This window comes from Antrostomus carolinensis, unplaced genomic scaffold (genome assembly GCF_000700745.2).
Source record: "Antrostomus carolinensis isolate BGI_N321 unplaced genomic scaffold, ASM70074v2 scaffold3483, whole genome shotgun sequence".
Lineage (NCBI taxonomy): Eukaryota > Metazoa > Chordata > Aves > Caprimulgiformes > Caprimulgidae > Antrostomus > Antrostomus carolinensis.
This window is the reverse complement of record NW_010304350.1, coordinates 152,170-167,815: the sequence shown is the minus strand read 5'-3', so window position 1 is coordinate 167,815 and position 15,646 is coordinate 152,170. Positions and strand designations below refer to the sequence as shown.

Here is a 15,646-nt window from a genome sequence, read left to right as displayed (position 1 = left end):
GCAGGTGTTTTAGCCTGTGTATCTTCAAAAGTATAAGTTTGCTTGATTTTCTTATCTTCATATGAGATGTTAAAAAAAAATCATAATGGTTATTATTTAATGTGTTAATGGTCATATGGTTTATGAGCTGTAAGTATATATTAATAATACTTATGTGCAACAGCTCTTATTTAAAAGTGATATAGTCTTCTTTGCCCTTATTCTTTTATCAGATAGAAGAAAAGCGTTTCTCTAAACATGGGTGAAACAGAGCAGAGACCAACAGCAGGATCCCGGTTAGGAGCTCAGGAAAATTCTGGGATCAGTACCTTGGAGCATGGACAGAAACCACCTATTACACCTCCAGGAAAACTCGTCTCCATCAAAATCCAGATGCTGGATGACACACAGGAAACTTTTGATGTTCCGGTAAGAATGTGGAGGTTGGGGTGGCTAAAGGTGATTCGGGCATTTCTAAAATGTGTGTTTTCAAACCAGTTCTCTTTTTGTTTCAACTGCGATTCTTTGGCTAATGAATTCACGTGGCAGAAAAAATGGTTGTTATATCAGAATTAAATAGATGATGGTGCAACAGAATAACATTAAACAGTGAAATAAACTGTAAATTGCAGTTATTATTCTGTTTCTAGTTGAACAGCTTCAGAAGAAGTAAAAGTCCTTGGGTTTTTTTTTTTTCCCTTCAAGTATTACATCAGTGGTTTCCTCTCCTTGCTGAACAGTTGATACAGTTGATTCCTTGGTGCTCTTTTGCTCTTGATCCAGTGGATTTTTTTTTTCTTTTCCTCTGACAAATCCTTAGGATAGTAATTTGAAATAATCAAAATTTTCACTAATTTGTATCACTCTTACAGGCACCAAGTGCTCACACATACGTTGAGTGCAAGAAAAGAATCAAATCAAGCTCATCTAAGGTTTCTCTGTACCCAATTGACATTAATCTAGGTTTGTACTTGCCAAAAAAGCAGAGTCACTACTGCTTTTGTGTGTGTGCGATCAGAAGAGTTAATTTGAATTAGTTTTGATACAAAGACTGATTCTGTTTTACATTATCTAGCTGTTGGTAACCACTAATGACTTTAACATGCCATGTTTAGGTAATTAAGATGTAAGGTTGTTGAACACTGTTGCTATTATGAAAGTGTACTGGAATGTGTATTTTTGAAAGCCCTCTGGGTTCAGTGAATAGGAAACTGAAAACCTGAGTTCAAATTTCATCCTTTTTTACCTGCATTTTATGTAGCTATGGTAACTTCCATGCCTTCTTTGGCTCAGCTTTCCCTTCTGTGGGGGGTTATCAGCGAGATACATAGTTGTTACATGTATAGTGCTCTGTGAAAGCACTTGTGATCACTGAAAAAATGTTATCTCTGTATTAAAGATGAAGGAATTCTCACTAGGAAAATCCTCATTTTAAAAGATTATTGTTTATCTGTTTATAAGTTTTTGTTTGTCTGTTTTGTGCGTGTACACGCACATGCTTATTTGGTCTGCTCTCTGCTGCTGTTTGTGACCTGACTATAACTGTGTGCTCGGTCTCAGGTTTTGTAGTAGAAAGTAAGTTCTCTGGACAGGCAGGTATGTGGGAACCGAACTGTCATCAAGTGAAATGCTCATGTATGTAGCAGCTTTTTATGCTTATGTGTCCTTCAGAATGCCTAGCAAATATCCATAGCATAGACTAAAATTACCAGTGTTTAGGTCATCATCGCTGTTCAAAAGTGTCGTTCTAGTTTCAATTATCAAATGCTAATGAAAGTTGTGCTCCTTGTCTTATGTGTTACAAATATCCCTCCTATCCCAGAAACAACCTTTTTTTTCCTCCTCCACAACTGCTACTTCACCATACTTTGGAAATGACGTGCAATTTATAAGAGTTAATAATTCTTTTTAACAAACACTTAGCAGGAACCATTTTGAGATTGGATCCCTTTCATTAAATTGTTTAGAAGCAAGCATAATAACGTATGGATGCAGTGCACCTGTGTAACTTCAGCTTTGCTTCTGGAAGTTTGAGAAAACAGTATTTTTTCTATCTTCAACATTAGAAGACATCAGCATTACTTTTTGTTTTTAAACTTCAGCAACACCTGGACGACCTGGGTGTTTAAACTCTCTGTTCAGATCACTTCAATATTATTATTTTCTGAAACTTTTATGTCATAACTACCTCAATTCAAGGCAAGTCCAGTTGGTTTTAAAGTCAAATCTTGTGCTGAAATTTGCAGGATGCTTAGATTATGAAGTCTCTTAGAGCAGATTCCTAAAGCCTTTTGTCTTTAAGGTATGCATAGTCAGACGGAGCGATACACATCGTTTTCAGTCTGCTGTAAAAGGCATTAACTTTTTAGCTGTAGCTCACAAAACTGAAGACCTTTTAGTACATCTACATTGAGATATTTATTCATGTTGGAAAACCCATGTTGCCAAGCTGCTTGTTTTTAACCAGATTGATGCAGTATACACAGAAAAAGAAAGTGACAGCATTTCAATTAAGCATTTTGGGAGCAGCAAGTGTGGCTGTGGGCAGAGGATGTTAAACATACATGTCTAAGCACATCTGTGGGCTTGCTTTGGGGAGAATTAAAGGCTTTTTGCATGATTGAAGGTCTGAACAACTCTTTCCAAAATTTGAGCTTCCACAGTTAATGAAAATAACCTTCCAAATATGTTACAAGCATAAACTGAGAAGGTTTTGTGTTTTCTACAGATTCATGAATTTTGCTGAATCATCTTCTGTCTATTAGCAAATGGACCAAATTTTATTCTGTTTGTAATGTGTCTTTTAGGACATTATGAAGTTTAAGTCATGCCAGTTTATTATTTGCTCATGAAATCTGTGTAAAAATAGAAACAGATACTGGTGCTACTTCTTCCTGAATTTGAGAGAAGTAGTGAAGTAGCTGGGACTGTCCTTCTGTCTAGTCCTCCTTCCTTGCTACTCCTACATTTCTTTTATTATAAGTTCCCACCTCCCCCGTTAGCTAAAACTGGAAGAAGATCTTATCCATGTGGTGTTTTTCTTGGGTTTGTTTTTGTTTTGTTTTGAGGTTGTTGTATGTTTGGGGTTTTTTGTAGTGTTTTGGTTTGTTGAGGTTTTGGGTTTTTTGTTTGTTTGTTTGGGGGTTTTTAATTATCTTCCAGGAGGCAGGATTCAATACCTTTGCATTTAGGCAATCTCCTTTCTCCTATCATATGCAAATGACTTGTTTTTATTAAAGCAAAATCCTTCAGATTTCTGTGTCTGTTCTGTATATAATAAAACAGGAGAAAAACATGACCTGCTTCCATTGCCCCCCCAGCTGATGCTTTTTGGGCTATTTAAAAGTGAAGTAATTCTGGTGAGATTTGTCCTTCTAAAGGAAAGTTGGTTCTTTTGGTGTCAGTGCTTTGGTTCTGTATAATTGTACCATGTCTAGCTCACTGTATTAGCTTCTCACAAGCCAAAAAAAATAAAAATAAAAAAAAAAAGGAAAGATATCCACATCACTTCATATGGGCCTGTAAATGATTTTTTTTTTTTTGCCAGGAAGAAACCCATAAAGTATATGGAAAGAGTTTGTATGGGAGACTTGCAAAACCAAAGCCACAATGAAGACCTTTTCATCAATCTTTGCAAATTCAGTATTGTAAAAGAAAGGGTACATAAGAGAAATCTTATATGCTGCTTGCTGTTAACAAACAATATTTCATTGCAGAATTTCCAAACATTCCTATATTCCAAAATGACAGTGAAAGCTTGAATAGGTAATCCTGGATCTTTTACATCTAGCTAGCTGGTTTCATGACTCTCCTCAAGGAAATACAGATGCTTGGGGGAGTCAGGGGAAAGGTAGGCACTGCTGCTTTCACAAAAGAGATTATATTACTTTCACTTCATATTTACTGCCTTTAACATAAAAGGAAAGTATAAAATTCATCAGTTATACTTTCAAACATTTTTTGTCTGCTCTGCTATGTGAAGATAAATTATGCATAATAACATTCCCCTTTTATTCAGCTTTTTATGACTAAATTTCTGTACTTTTAGTTCAAGTCTGTTGTGAACTCTCAGACAAGAGCTGCTTCACCTGCAGTTGTAGGTGATTAGTGCCTGAAAATCAGGCCAGGAGTTGAAAGTTCATGATCACTCAGCACTGGCAGCTGTTGGTCATGGTATTAACTTTATGAAGGGGTTGCATGCAAGCGTGGAATAGATTTTTGTCTCTTGTTTTTTGTTTCTAATTTCCAGTTTGGTTGTATTTACTGAAAAATTAGTTAGATGTTCTAAATGAAGACCACAGAGGTACAAAAGACAGCAGTCTGTTTCAGCTGGTGTTTGGCTGAGTTATGACTACATGATAGAATGAGCAAGTACAGTCCCTTTCTGCAGGTAAGAGGACAGCAGCTTTAGCTAAAATGACTAATCCGAAGGAGGAAGAACATTTTTTTTCACCCTTGTACACACAATGGCAATCATATATAGATAGATCTTGGGCATATTGAAAGGTTGACACTTCTACTGTAAGATTTGCAAAACCCAACATTGCCAAATAGAGGTTGTATGTTATACAAGAGAGGGTGGAGGTGTACAGTTCGGCTTGATTTTGCTCTGATTTTATTTCTACCAGTCTCATCAAAGTTAGTTGGAAGAGAATCGGATTGATTCCATAAAACCGTAGTAAAACATAACAGATTTTCTTATGTTTGTGTTAATGGGATCCCGCCTGTAGATTCAAACCAGTTTAGGTAAAAAAGAAATACAGTTTTTAAGGAACAGTAAAAATAGCTGATGGTTGCCTCTACTTCTTCTGGGGGAGAAAACCCTTTAATGTTTACTGTTTATGCCATTTATATTATATTTACTTTTATAGTTGTTTCAGTGCCAGAAGTAACCTGCTTTAAAACTACTCCTAAGCAGAAAGAGTCAGTCTTGTTCCTTTCTAGGTAATGTTGAAGACATGACTGGTTCTCATGTTAGAATGCTGGGATGATTTGGTGACTCAGACCAGGTTTAACCCTGACTGACATGATACTTGTCACTGATCATATCCTGCCCTCTGGGTGAATCCTACTGATGCTAAATAGAAAATCAGAGTTGTTTCTTTCCTGTTAGCATCAAAGATGAGATCAAAGTATATCACAGGAGGTAAGGATTCTTCTTCAGGTTAGGATCCGGTATCTTTAATTAAAACCAAACCAAAGTCCTCTTTATTGCATCTGATGAAAATAGTTGCTGCTGCTTTGTGGCTGTCTTTTGGAAAGGCTGTCGGATTACTCAAGTTTATTAAACATCTGTTTTGTGTCTTAATGTAAACTTTCTTTCCTTGTGAATGCGTTCAAGCTTTGTGAAATATGCAGGGTTGGAAAATGTCATCTGCTTTGAGGGATTAACACCTGGTTTCTTAAGCAACAGGAGTCTCTTAATAGAAAGCAGAGTGAGGGTATAATCCTTAGTAAACATTGGTTGTAAACATTTCATTTCAATCTGCTTTTCTCTCAGAAAAGGCTTCCTCATCTTTAGGTTATCTGAGAATAAAGACCAAATGGTCTTGCTCTACAACTATTTATCTTCCACTGGGGTTTGGCTGTAGTGCCTTGGCAGGCAGTTTCTGTGCCTCAAGTCCCAAATTTTCAGAGAGAAGGACTTCATAATCCTGCTGGGGCTCTGGGTCTTGAGGGTAATGTTCTGGTGAGGTTTTTTGTGTGGCTGGTTTTGTTTTGTTCATGGAGCCATATAATGGTGGTTCACATTCCCTTTGTGGGGAAAATGCCTTCTGTTCAGTGTACTGCCCGCCAGCTTCAGGCCAGTGTAAGCATGCCAGAAAAAGCTCAATATTAGAAAGTCTTGATACTCAACCACAAAGATTACATGTGCTTTGTGATAAGTTTCCACAAGCAATGTGTTACGCTATTAAATTCCAAATTTCAGCAATGGTTTTACAAATGTTTAAATTATTTTCTGTAACATTTCTGGATAATTGATTTGTCCTAGGTATTTACCCTTGTCCTCAATATGCATATTTTAACCAGTGAATAATGCATTTTTAGAAAAAGAGCATTAGACAGTAAGGCAGTGCAGAAACATGAAACAGTGTTTTATGCTTTCTTAGCTGGCTTCAACCACAATTCAATATGAATTGCATTTTTTTCCAGCTTAGGAAGTGAACAACAGGTCAAATGTCAGTTATTCATCAGTCTGAGACTTTCTTTTCTTCTCATGCCTGAAATTATTTGGCCATCACTGTCAGACTATTTCCAATGAATATCAAGCATTTAAATATTCACTAATTGTCACACCAACCCTGCTGGATCTTCTGAAATTACAAGAAGAAAAGCTTTTTTTTTTTTTCTGTAGTTCTGAAACACATCAGTTGCGTTTGTCTCAGCAGAAGATTATTAGTGAATAACCAGTAAACTGTGATTATTTTTTTGACAGATGATTAGAATGTCTTTTTTGAAAGAAAGGGAATTTTAGTGACTTGTGTTAATAATTTATGTGCTTTTCAAAATGGAAGGGAGAATAATCCTCAAGCAAACTTCTGTAACCTGAGCCAGCAGCAGGCTGTTTAAACTGCTGATTTCTTTGTTACGATACTCTGTAGAATGAACAGAATAAGCGGAAATATAATTTTAAGTGCCAACAGAGCCAGTCCATTTTCAAACTGGATTGATGTATTTGAAGATAACTGGGAAATGAATGTAATTTTCATGAATGAATTAGCCTAACTTGTAATCAGGGAAGGCTTATCAAATGACGCCTTCTCACCTCTCTCAGTTCAGCTGACTCACCAAGCCGCGCAGCAGTGTGTGCGTGAGCCGGCGCCGCAGAGCGGAGGACAGAGCTGGCACAGGGAAGGGCAGCTGTGGGTGAGGAGGCAGAGCGTGAGCGTTTCTGAACCCCGCTGCCCTGACTGAAGGGGTCAGTGATATCAGGCTGTTAATTCTGGTAACCATGTCTGTGCCTGGAAGTCGGTTTGTGCAGTACTGATGAGGCTGGATTGATGCTCTGGGATGCGTGGGCTCCCTCTCCAGCTATGGGGTGTTCCCCTTGGCTTCCCTCTTCAGAAGTGGCAGCTGTCCAAGGAACAGTGGGGGCTGTTTGCCATCTCTCCTCTTCAAAGTGTACATGTCTGGGTGAGTGGGTAGCTAGTCACAGAAGTGGAGGCTGATTCTGCTAGGACTATGTTTTCCTGTTTCAGGGGTGATGCGAGGGATGTTCTGCCTCTGGTTAGAGGAAGAAGAGCAGCTGAACTGCCTGTTGTATGCTTCCTTCCTTCCCCCTGAGACTGAGGTTCATCTCTTCCAGCTTTAAAGATTTTAAAACTAGTTGTCAAAGCCTCAGTAATCACTCTTCATAGTTAGGGTGAAAACATGGTACCTTCAACAGGCTGTTCATCACACCTGTCTCGAACATGTATTTTAGGATGAGATTAATTGCACTCTAGAGATGCTTGTACATCCCTATAAGGGGAGCATAGGGTGATAGCTTAGACTTCATTTATCATCTACATACCTAACATGTTTCACAGAAATTCCTTTGTTTCCTTTTAGTTCCCAACCATGCCAAAGTGATATGTGAGTCTTCCCTGCACCCCACAGCTGGTGGCAATGCTGTCTAGCTCTGATGTGCTGGGGTGGGTGAAATGTACCTGCCACAGGGCTGCTTTTCTCTGTCCTAGTTGTAAGAGAGGAGTTGCAAAATAAAGCGTGCTGCAGAGGAGCAGTGGGTTGGTGCTGTGCTGCGGTGGTGCACGTGCGTGCCATGATTCACTCTAAGCCCGTTCTTTGTCAGCATGAGGTGGTCGAGCTTAAGTTACTTTCCTTAATCTCTGTATGAAAAACGGTTGTCTTTGCTTCTGACCATATGCTCTAGGGGGGGCATAATAAATGAGCAGGATAAGCTTCTGGAGAAAAAAAATAGCTGCCTTCTTCCTCCTCCTGAAATAAGTGTGTATTGTCCATAGCTAAGGAAATGCAGCATAAGTGTGATGCTTTGCCAGGAGCACAAGCTCATGTTAGACTTCAGGCAGTTCAAAGCACACCCAGCCTATAGTCCCACATTGAGAAAAAGAGCAGAAAACATTGGGCTCAGATGTAAAGCAGTACTGGTACGTGATTGTATCACACAGCATGATGAATGGCCATTTACAGCACCGTGAACTTCACTAACTTACCTTGCAAGTAAAAGCGTAGCACCCTGCAACTTGTTCTCCCACCTGTTCTCCTTCAAAGATGAAGGAACCTTTATTGTGGAATCCCTGTGCAGTTGCTTTCCTCCGTTGTTTTGAACAGAATGGAAAGCTATCTGTGTAAACAAAGGCTTAAGCAGTACAGGATAAAAGAACAGCAAAATGGTATAAATTGTCCACTCATTTCCCTTTCAGTTCCTTCTGGGTTGAATATGGTCACGCGTTAACAGTTTTTGCCTGGTGATAACACAGACTGTTGAAATGCCTCTCTCCAGGTTTATTTGCCTGCTGTGGCTTCCTGGCTCTGCATCCAACCTTGCTTTGCCTTTTAGCTTGGGATGTTAATTTTTCCTCTTTTTGCACTGGGATTCTTCTCCATCCATTTGTCAGAGGTCATCACCTGTGCTTTTCCTCTCCTCAAACCTTAAGTCTGCCGCAAGCCCTGCCTTCCTCCCTGCTTCTGCAGGACGCCTGGATTGCTCGGCTGGTAGAGGTGGCGTTCCCACCTGCTCTGCTGGGCTGGCAAGGATGCTTATCTGACTCTGTGGTAAGGCAGCCCATGGGGGCAACCCTGCATGAAAAGCTTTGTTTTTCACCAGTTTAGTTACAGTCATGAGCTTGCTGCAAAGTTGGATGGATAGGTGCTGATGTGCGTGCAACCAAGGGAAGGGAAGGGACAAGACCATGTTAGCAGTGGTTCAGACTTGGGTGAAGCTCCTGTAGAGGTACACAGCTGCAGGGGTGGAAGAGAGAATAAATGTCAGGAACTCATCCAACCCTTAAAATGCTTAAGAATATTATTTTATGTGGGTTCATATTGCAGCATTTCCTTGGTTTTCTCATTGGTATCTCTTGTTCCTTCCTTGCTTGGCACTAGAACATGCCACTTTATATTGCTTATCCTCCGTGTCCTCTCTGCCTCTTCATAGCTACTTTGCAACTGCTAGTTCAGTTCCTTACTATTGATGTTCTCCAAACAAACAGGAGATAGCAGTGCAGAAAGATGTGGGACTCCCGGGTGTATCTCCTAGATCTTCAACCAACTTCATTCTGATGATGATCTCCTCCTCAGAGCAATATCAGGTCATTATATTACAAGTCATGTGTTGGGCTGTATAGAGGAGCAAGTGCTCGTCACTTTTAAGGACTGTATCTGTGCTGCACAGCTACGGACACTTTCTGCTGCAGCACAATCAGATTCTCATCTATACCCAAACTGTGCAAGTGGGATGATCTGTCCAGATTTCATAGAATTGTAGAGTGGTTTGGGTTGGAAGGGACCTAAAAGACCATCTAGTTCCAATCCCCCTGCCATGAGCCAAGGACACCCCCTACTAGACCAGGTTTCTCAAACCGTCATCCAGCCTGGCCTTGAACACTTCCAAGGAAGGGTCATCCACAGCTTCTCTGGGCAACCTGGTCCAGTGTCTGACCTCCGTCACAGTAAAGAATTTCTTCCTAATATCTAATCTAAACCTGTCCTCTTCCAGTTTAAAGCCATTACCCCTTGTCCTATCACTACCTGCCCTTGTAAGAAGTCTGTCTCCAGATTTCTTGTAGGCTTGTAGGGCACTACTTCTTCACTTGGAGAAGGAAGTTGTCATCAATGCATTCCAGGAACCTCCTGGATTGCTTAAGGCCTGCTGTGTTGTCCTTCCAACAGATACTGGGGTGGTTGAAGTCTCCCATAAGGACCACGGCTTGTGAACGTGAGGCAGCTCCTATCTGTCTGTAGAGGGCCTTATCTGCTCAGTCTTCCTGGTCAGGTGGCCTGTAGAAGACTCCCACTCTAATGTCACCTGTCCCTGTCCTCCCTCTAATCCTAACCCATAAGCTCTGCATTAGCTCCTCATCCATCCCCAGACAGAGCTCCATACACTCCAGCTGGTCATTAACATACAGGGTGACAGCCCCAATTTTTTGTCTCCCCTGCCTGTCCTTCCTGAAGAACCTGTATCCTTCCATTCCAACGCTCCAGTCGTAAGACCCCTCCCACCATGTCTCTGTGATGCCAAACCAGATCACAGCCCTGCAGGCACGCATGCATCTATAACTCCTCTTGTTTATTTCCCGTGCTGGGTGTGCTTGTATAGAGGCATTTAAGCTGGGCCCCTGATGAAGCTGACCTACTGGCTGAGGCAGCTGGAATTTCATTGTGCTGCTCCTCTGGTGCTCTCCTGCCAACTTGTGATCCTTCTCCAGGCTCTGGGCATCTGTTGCTGGCACCAAACTGGCAGGAGTGGAATGGATTGGGGTTCCCCTTCCCCGGCAGCTTGAGTTTATTCAAGCATGTAGGTCTCCCTGAGGGGGTGCAGGAGGATCTACCCTAGCCATACACACCCTTGAGGTGGTTGGCCTTCTGGTTCTTATCATGGGAGGCAGCTAAGAACATTTGTCGCTGCTCTGGTTGGCCTGGCTTCTTCCCCAGTTGGATTCGATGGCATGAGCATTGCCATTTTGGGCCCCACCCCCCATAAAGGAGGTAAAATTGTATTTTACCTAATATAATTTGTGGTTTTAAAGTGAAATTTGCCCAGTTTAAAATAAATTTTAAAACCTACAGCTAGGATGAAATTATAAAAGCAGTATGTCTATCTAATCTTGGTATAATTGAAAGGGGGTCTACCACTTTCCAGGTTTAAGAGCCTTCAGAAGGACTTAGTAATGTGCTGCTTACCTGTAAAGCTGTCTCCACGGCTCCAACAAGGTACCTTGACAAGGCTGTGATGGCAGGATGCGTGCACAATTAAATGTTGCCTTTTACACACCAATGCATGAATCACATCAAATGCATGGCTGAAAATGGCTGCCAGAACCTTTGCACATATTTGAATAAGGCAAGTGTGTTAAAATAATTCTTGCATAAATAGGTCAATTTTTGAATAAAAAGTGATAGGAGGCACACATCAATCACCAGATAATAGCAAATACGAACAGCAGTAGATTACAGTATCTCCTTTTCTTATCTCCATCCCCAAAAAGGAGGCTGTGACTGATAGAAATGGCACAAACATAATGCTGCCAGAATATAAATAGCAAATGGTGAGTTATGACAGCGCCAATTTGCTTTTTGATGGCCTGTTGGCAGATGCAAATATTCATGCCATACAGAGCAGCTTGCAGTTTTTCCCCTCATTTCTTTCGCTGTTACCTTCTTACCTGCTTTTCTGATTGAACCTGGAGTCCCTTCTCCTTTTTTTCCTTCACTTTGCCTTGCTTTTATAATTCTGGTCCTGTTCTCATGCCGTAACATCTTCATGTGGTTCTTGTTGAATTTATTTGTAATAATCTCCATTTAATGGACAGTGGACGGTGTTTGTGTGTAGATGTTGCTTAGTATTCAGGGGCTAGTTCTTCATGCATAAAGGGGGACATCTTTTGCTCTTCAATGACTCTTCATGTTTTATTGCTTCATTATCTGGTGTAGATGCTCAGTTTTATTCCCTTCTGTCCTCTCACACCCATCTAACTTTTCAGTTTTGTGTTTTCTTAGGCAACTGTATCCTCTGTATGGACAAGTTGTATAGCTCTTCCTAATACTTTGGGACAGAGCTCACCGCTCTTTTTCAAGGAGCGCATTCAGGCAGAGCAGCTAATGCTGGATCTGGAGTGACTGTAAGTTAGGAGAATACCTCCCCTTTCTGATTACTGACAGGGATGAGCCAGATCCTCAGCCAGTGTACATTATCTTAGGTTGACTGGAGTTACTGGAATAAACTGGGTTACATTATGAGATTATAAGATCCAGGAATCTCCTTTGGGAGTGTTGCCTATTGGAATTTATCTCGGATACTGCAATTTTCCTGAACAGAATTGAAATAAAAGGCATTTGGTAGCATTAAGTAAGTTAATACATGTAAATTGAAGTCAAAGATGCTTTGTCAAACCTTATATAAAGATACCTTACAGGAATTGTGAAAGGACCTTATCAATTAGTTTCTACTGTTGGATTCATACAGATTCACACTGCAACCAGACACAAATGTAGCCTGGTGTTTTATGCTCTCAGGTGTTCCAGAGTAATTCAGAAACACCTCTGCACCCAGGGAATAACACTGGCAGCTGGCAAAGGAAATTGCTTTTCACAAAAGCATGTGAATGCTCACTCAGTGTGATTACAGATTGGAAGGGACCTCTGGAGGTGGTCTGGTCCAACTCTTTGCTCAAGGCAGGGCCAGCTGTGAGCAGATCGCTCAAGTCCCCAAGAAGCACTAACTGTAGGGATTTGGGACTGCTGTGTTGTAGGATCTTTTTTCTTTGAGAGCCTTAGTTGAAGTTCAGTTACCAGTTGAAGAACTGTCACTTTTAAGTCTGCGCCTGGCAACTCTGAGGTAGAAAGCTTCAGGCTTCTGTACGGGAAATGGGCATCTGTACGCTTACCACAGGAGCGAGGCAGTAGTCATTTTATACATGAGAGATGTCATAAACTTGCTCATCTTCTAGAGTTTGTCAAACCCTTCAGGTTTTCTTCTTAGTTTTTTTTACTTCATGCCAAAAAATTACTTTGGGTATGTGTGCTTTGAAAGACTATGGAAGATTCTAAAAATAAAATTAAAGTGGAAAGCAGACGCTTCAAGTGACTGATTGTGTCACCACATGTTCAACTCCGTGATTTTTGTCAGTCTCAGGAAGAGCAAAGTAGAAATACTAAGCTACAGGAGAGCGCACTCTGTGAACAGGGGAGACTTTCATTAAAAATGTTAACATCACCCCCCTGAAAATCTCCTAAAAACCTTCTGGATTCACACCACCTGTGGAAGAGCTAGGTTTTCAGACTTTTTCTACCAAGTCAAACTAAATTGCTCCCGTTAGAGAAGCAGAATTAGGAGCAGATAATCTTTTTGTTTCACTAACAAGCTGAGTGTAGCTGTTGCCATGTATTTTTGTATCTGTTCCACAAAACAAATAACTTTGAACAGATATATGCCTTTCAGTGGAAAGGTCACTTCTCTGCAGAGCATTTCAGATCAGTACTGCTTACATTTCATTAAAGGGAAGATTGCATATGCACAACTTAGCCAGAAGTGACAAAAGGTTACTGAGGAAACAGTTCAGCACTTTCTTGGGTTGAGGGAAATGGATCTATGAGGGGTCAGTTAACGCTGTTGTTGCTAGTTGCACTGAAATGACTGATGTGCCGTATAGGTGTAGCTGTGAAGTAAATGGTTGTGTGTGTTTTGGATTTGGTGGGGTTTTTTCCCTTTGAGCTGCTTCTATTTAGGATGCTGTGGGGGAAGAAAAAAAAACAGAACTCAAGTCCTCAGTCTCTGTGGTAATGTTTTACTGAGTTAAACTGAAAGTTAACTCCTTCAGCACTCTCAGAATTAATTCACTAGCCACTGCCTGTTAAATAATTACTTGAAAATTGAAATTTTTGACAAAATGGAACTTGTTCACCTGGCAATAAAGTAGCATGAAAGTAGCCGTCAGATCTTCACATTGATATTTCCTGGGTGAATAGATATTATAAATTACTGTTGTTTTCATCTGGGGGCATTTGGAGGCTCTGAAAGGCTATCTAGTGATATTGCAGATTCCTTTGAAAAGGTCATGCATGTGGAAAGTGATACCATATCAATGAACTTACTTCTTGTAGAAATGGTCCATGGATTTCTGGGCACCTGTTGCCATAGCCTGAAAACCACTGCACTAGGACATGCAGTGCTCAGGTATGTGTCTGTTACCTCAGCATATAAACTGGTTTTTTACTCCTCTTCTTCTGCCACAATTGTGCACAGAATTCTGGCCCTGAAGAGCACTGTAGCAACAAGTGGAGCACATTCTGCAGAGGAAATGCCTTTGCTTTCAGGCTTCAGTCCAGGTTTCTTTTGCATTCCTGTACTGGTAGCTAAGAGGACCAGAGAGTGAGCTGGAGCACTAGGCCCATGATTTTCCATGCTCTTTAGTTGTTAGATGGGTTTGTGATTGCGTTTTAGGCTGTTCCAAGGAGATCTCTCTGAGATTAGTCTAGCTTTGAGTGAGGACTCGTCCTGACCTGCAAGTCAGTACATGCATTTCTAGTCTTTGGGGTTAGGGTTGCTCCCTCATCTTCTATTTACAGCTCTAAGGATAGGCCAGGGGTACAGCAGAAGATGTGGCAACTCTTCTAGCATGCCAGATAGTAAGCTTCTTGGCTTCATTTTCTTCTTATGTTGTATCTGTGTACCCTGACCCTCTCTGATAAAATAATTTCATGGAAACATAAAGGCCCTACTGAGTAAGTCTGATGGTCCTTCTGGCTTAACATTTTGTCACCCACACTGGAACATGAGGTTGCCCCTCTGCCTTTCTCTCATTATTCCCCAGCATCCAAAGTCCCTTTTGAACCTGCTGATGCCCCCTTCCTCCACAGTCTTCTGTGGCAGAAAGTTCTAGCAGTTTGCTGCTGCTTATGGAAAGAAACTCCTTCTTTTACCTACTCTAAACTGATGTATTAGTTTCATCAACTATTCCCCTTGTGAGGTTTGAGCTATTCTATTTAAACTGCATCACAAAAAATGGGCCAATTGTTGTTATTGAGGTTGATTACATTTTGGTGAAAAATAATCTCTTTGGTCATGGACTGACTAGCAGAGTGGTAGGTGAAGAAGATGGGGCTCCTTAGTGGAGCTTGGTGACAGATCAAATGCAGGCAAGAGAGTGATGGAAAAAGGGTAGGAAAGGTGGAAAAAGGGAGCATCTGAAGATGCAAATATATAAGAAAGCACATGAAGAGAAGGGGGAAAGAATTGTTCTGGACTTGGATAAATCTGTAAGTTTCCCGAAGTAAGTTGGTTGTGGGTTTTTTTGGGGCTTTTTTTTTGCTGTACTTGAAACGCTGGTGGTCTGACACGTCTGTGTCTTAAACATCACAGCATGACACAGTCACATAAAGGAAGAACATGAGAAAGCAGCAGCAGCTGCACAGCACAGTCACTATTAGAGGCAGAATCCCTCACTTGCTCCTCTGTTTAATTGCCTCCTATCGGATGCTTACACATAGCAGAGAGTTAATGATGTAACTTTTAAAAATTACTGCAAATTGCAAGTCTTTTACATTAATATGATTAATTTGAACTAAAAACTGTAGCTAAGATACTGGTAAGGCACAGCTGCCTATAGAGCTCTAAAGTTGTATGTGCAGCCATAGCATAACTGCCTGTTCCTTTCTTTCCATGTTCTGTAATGGCAGAAGGGGACTGATCTGTTAATTTAATTTTTGGCAGTATCAATATAGGTGTCGGGAGAATGATCTTTTAAATAATATATTGAATCCAAATTACAATGGTCTGAAGAAAAAAAATACCCAAAATAACCAAATCAGTACAGGCCTAAAGATACCCTAAAAGGATGGGCACTTGACTTCCAAAACAAAACCGAAGTAGTAGACTTAACAGTAAGGTGGTGCAAAGCAGCTTATGCCATCTCCATACTTTTAAACATTGCAAGCTGCAGCAGTTTAAAAAGAAACCCAGGCTTCTGAAAACACAAGTAATAGA

The 15,646-nt window shown here is 40.7% G+C and overlaps 1 protein-coding gene across 1 annotated transcript in view; it reads left to right on the top strand.

The window, feature by feature from the left end:
* Window positions 1–237: 237 nt before the first annotated feature.
* FARP1 (FERM, ARH/RhoGEF and pleckstrin domain protein 1) overlaps window positions 238–15,646 on the top strand; it is a gene marked incomplete at its 3' end in the record, with an annotated part of 165,123 nt that continues 149,714 nt past the window's right edge. Inside the window, exon 1 of the mRNA XM_010164410.1 lies at window positions 238–408. Coding sequence (XP_010162712.1) covers window positions 238–408 — 171 coding nt within the window. The remainder of the gene's footprint in view (window positions 409–15,646) is intronic.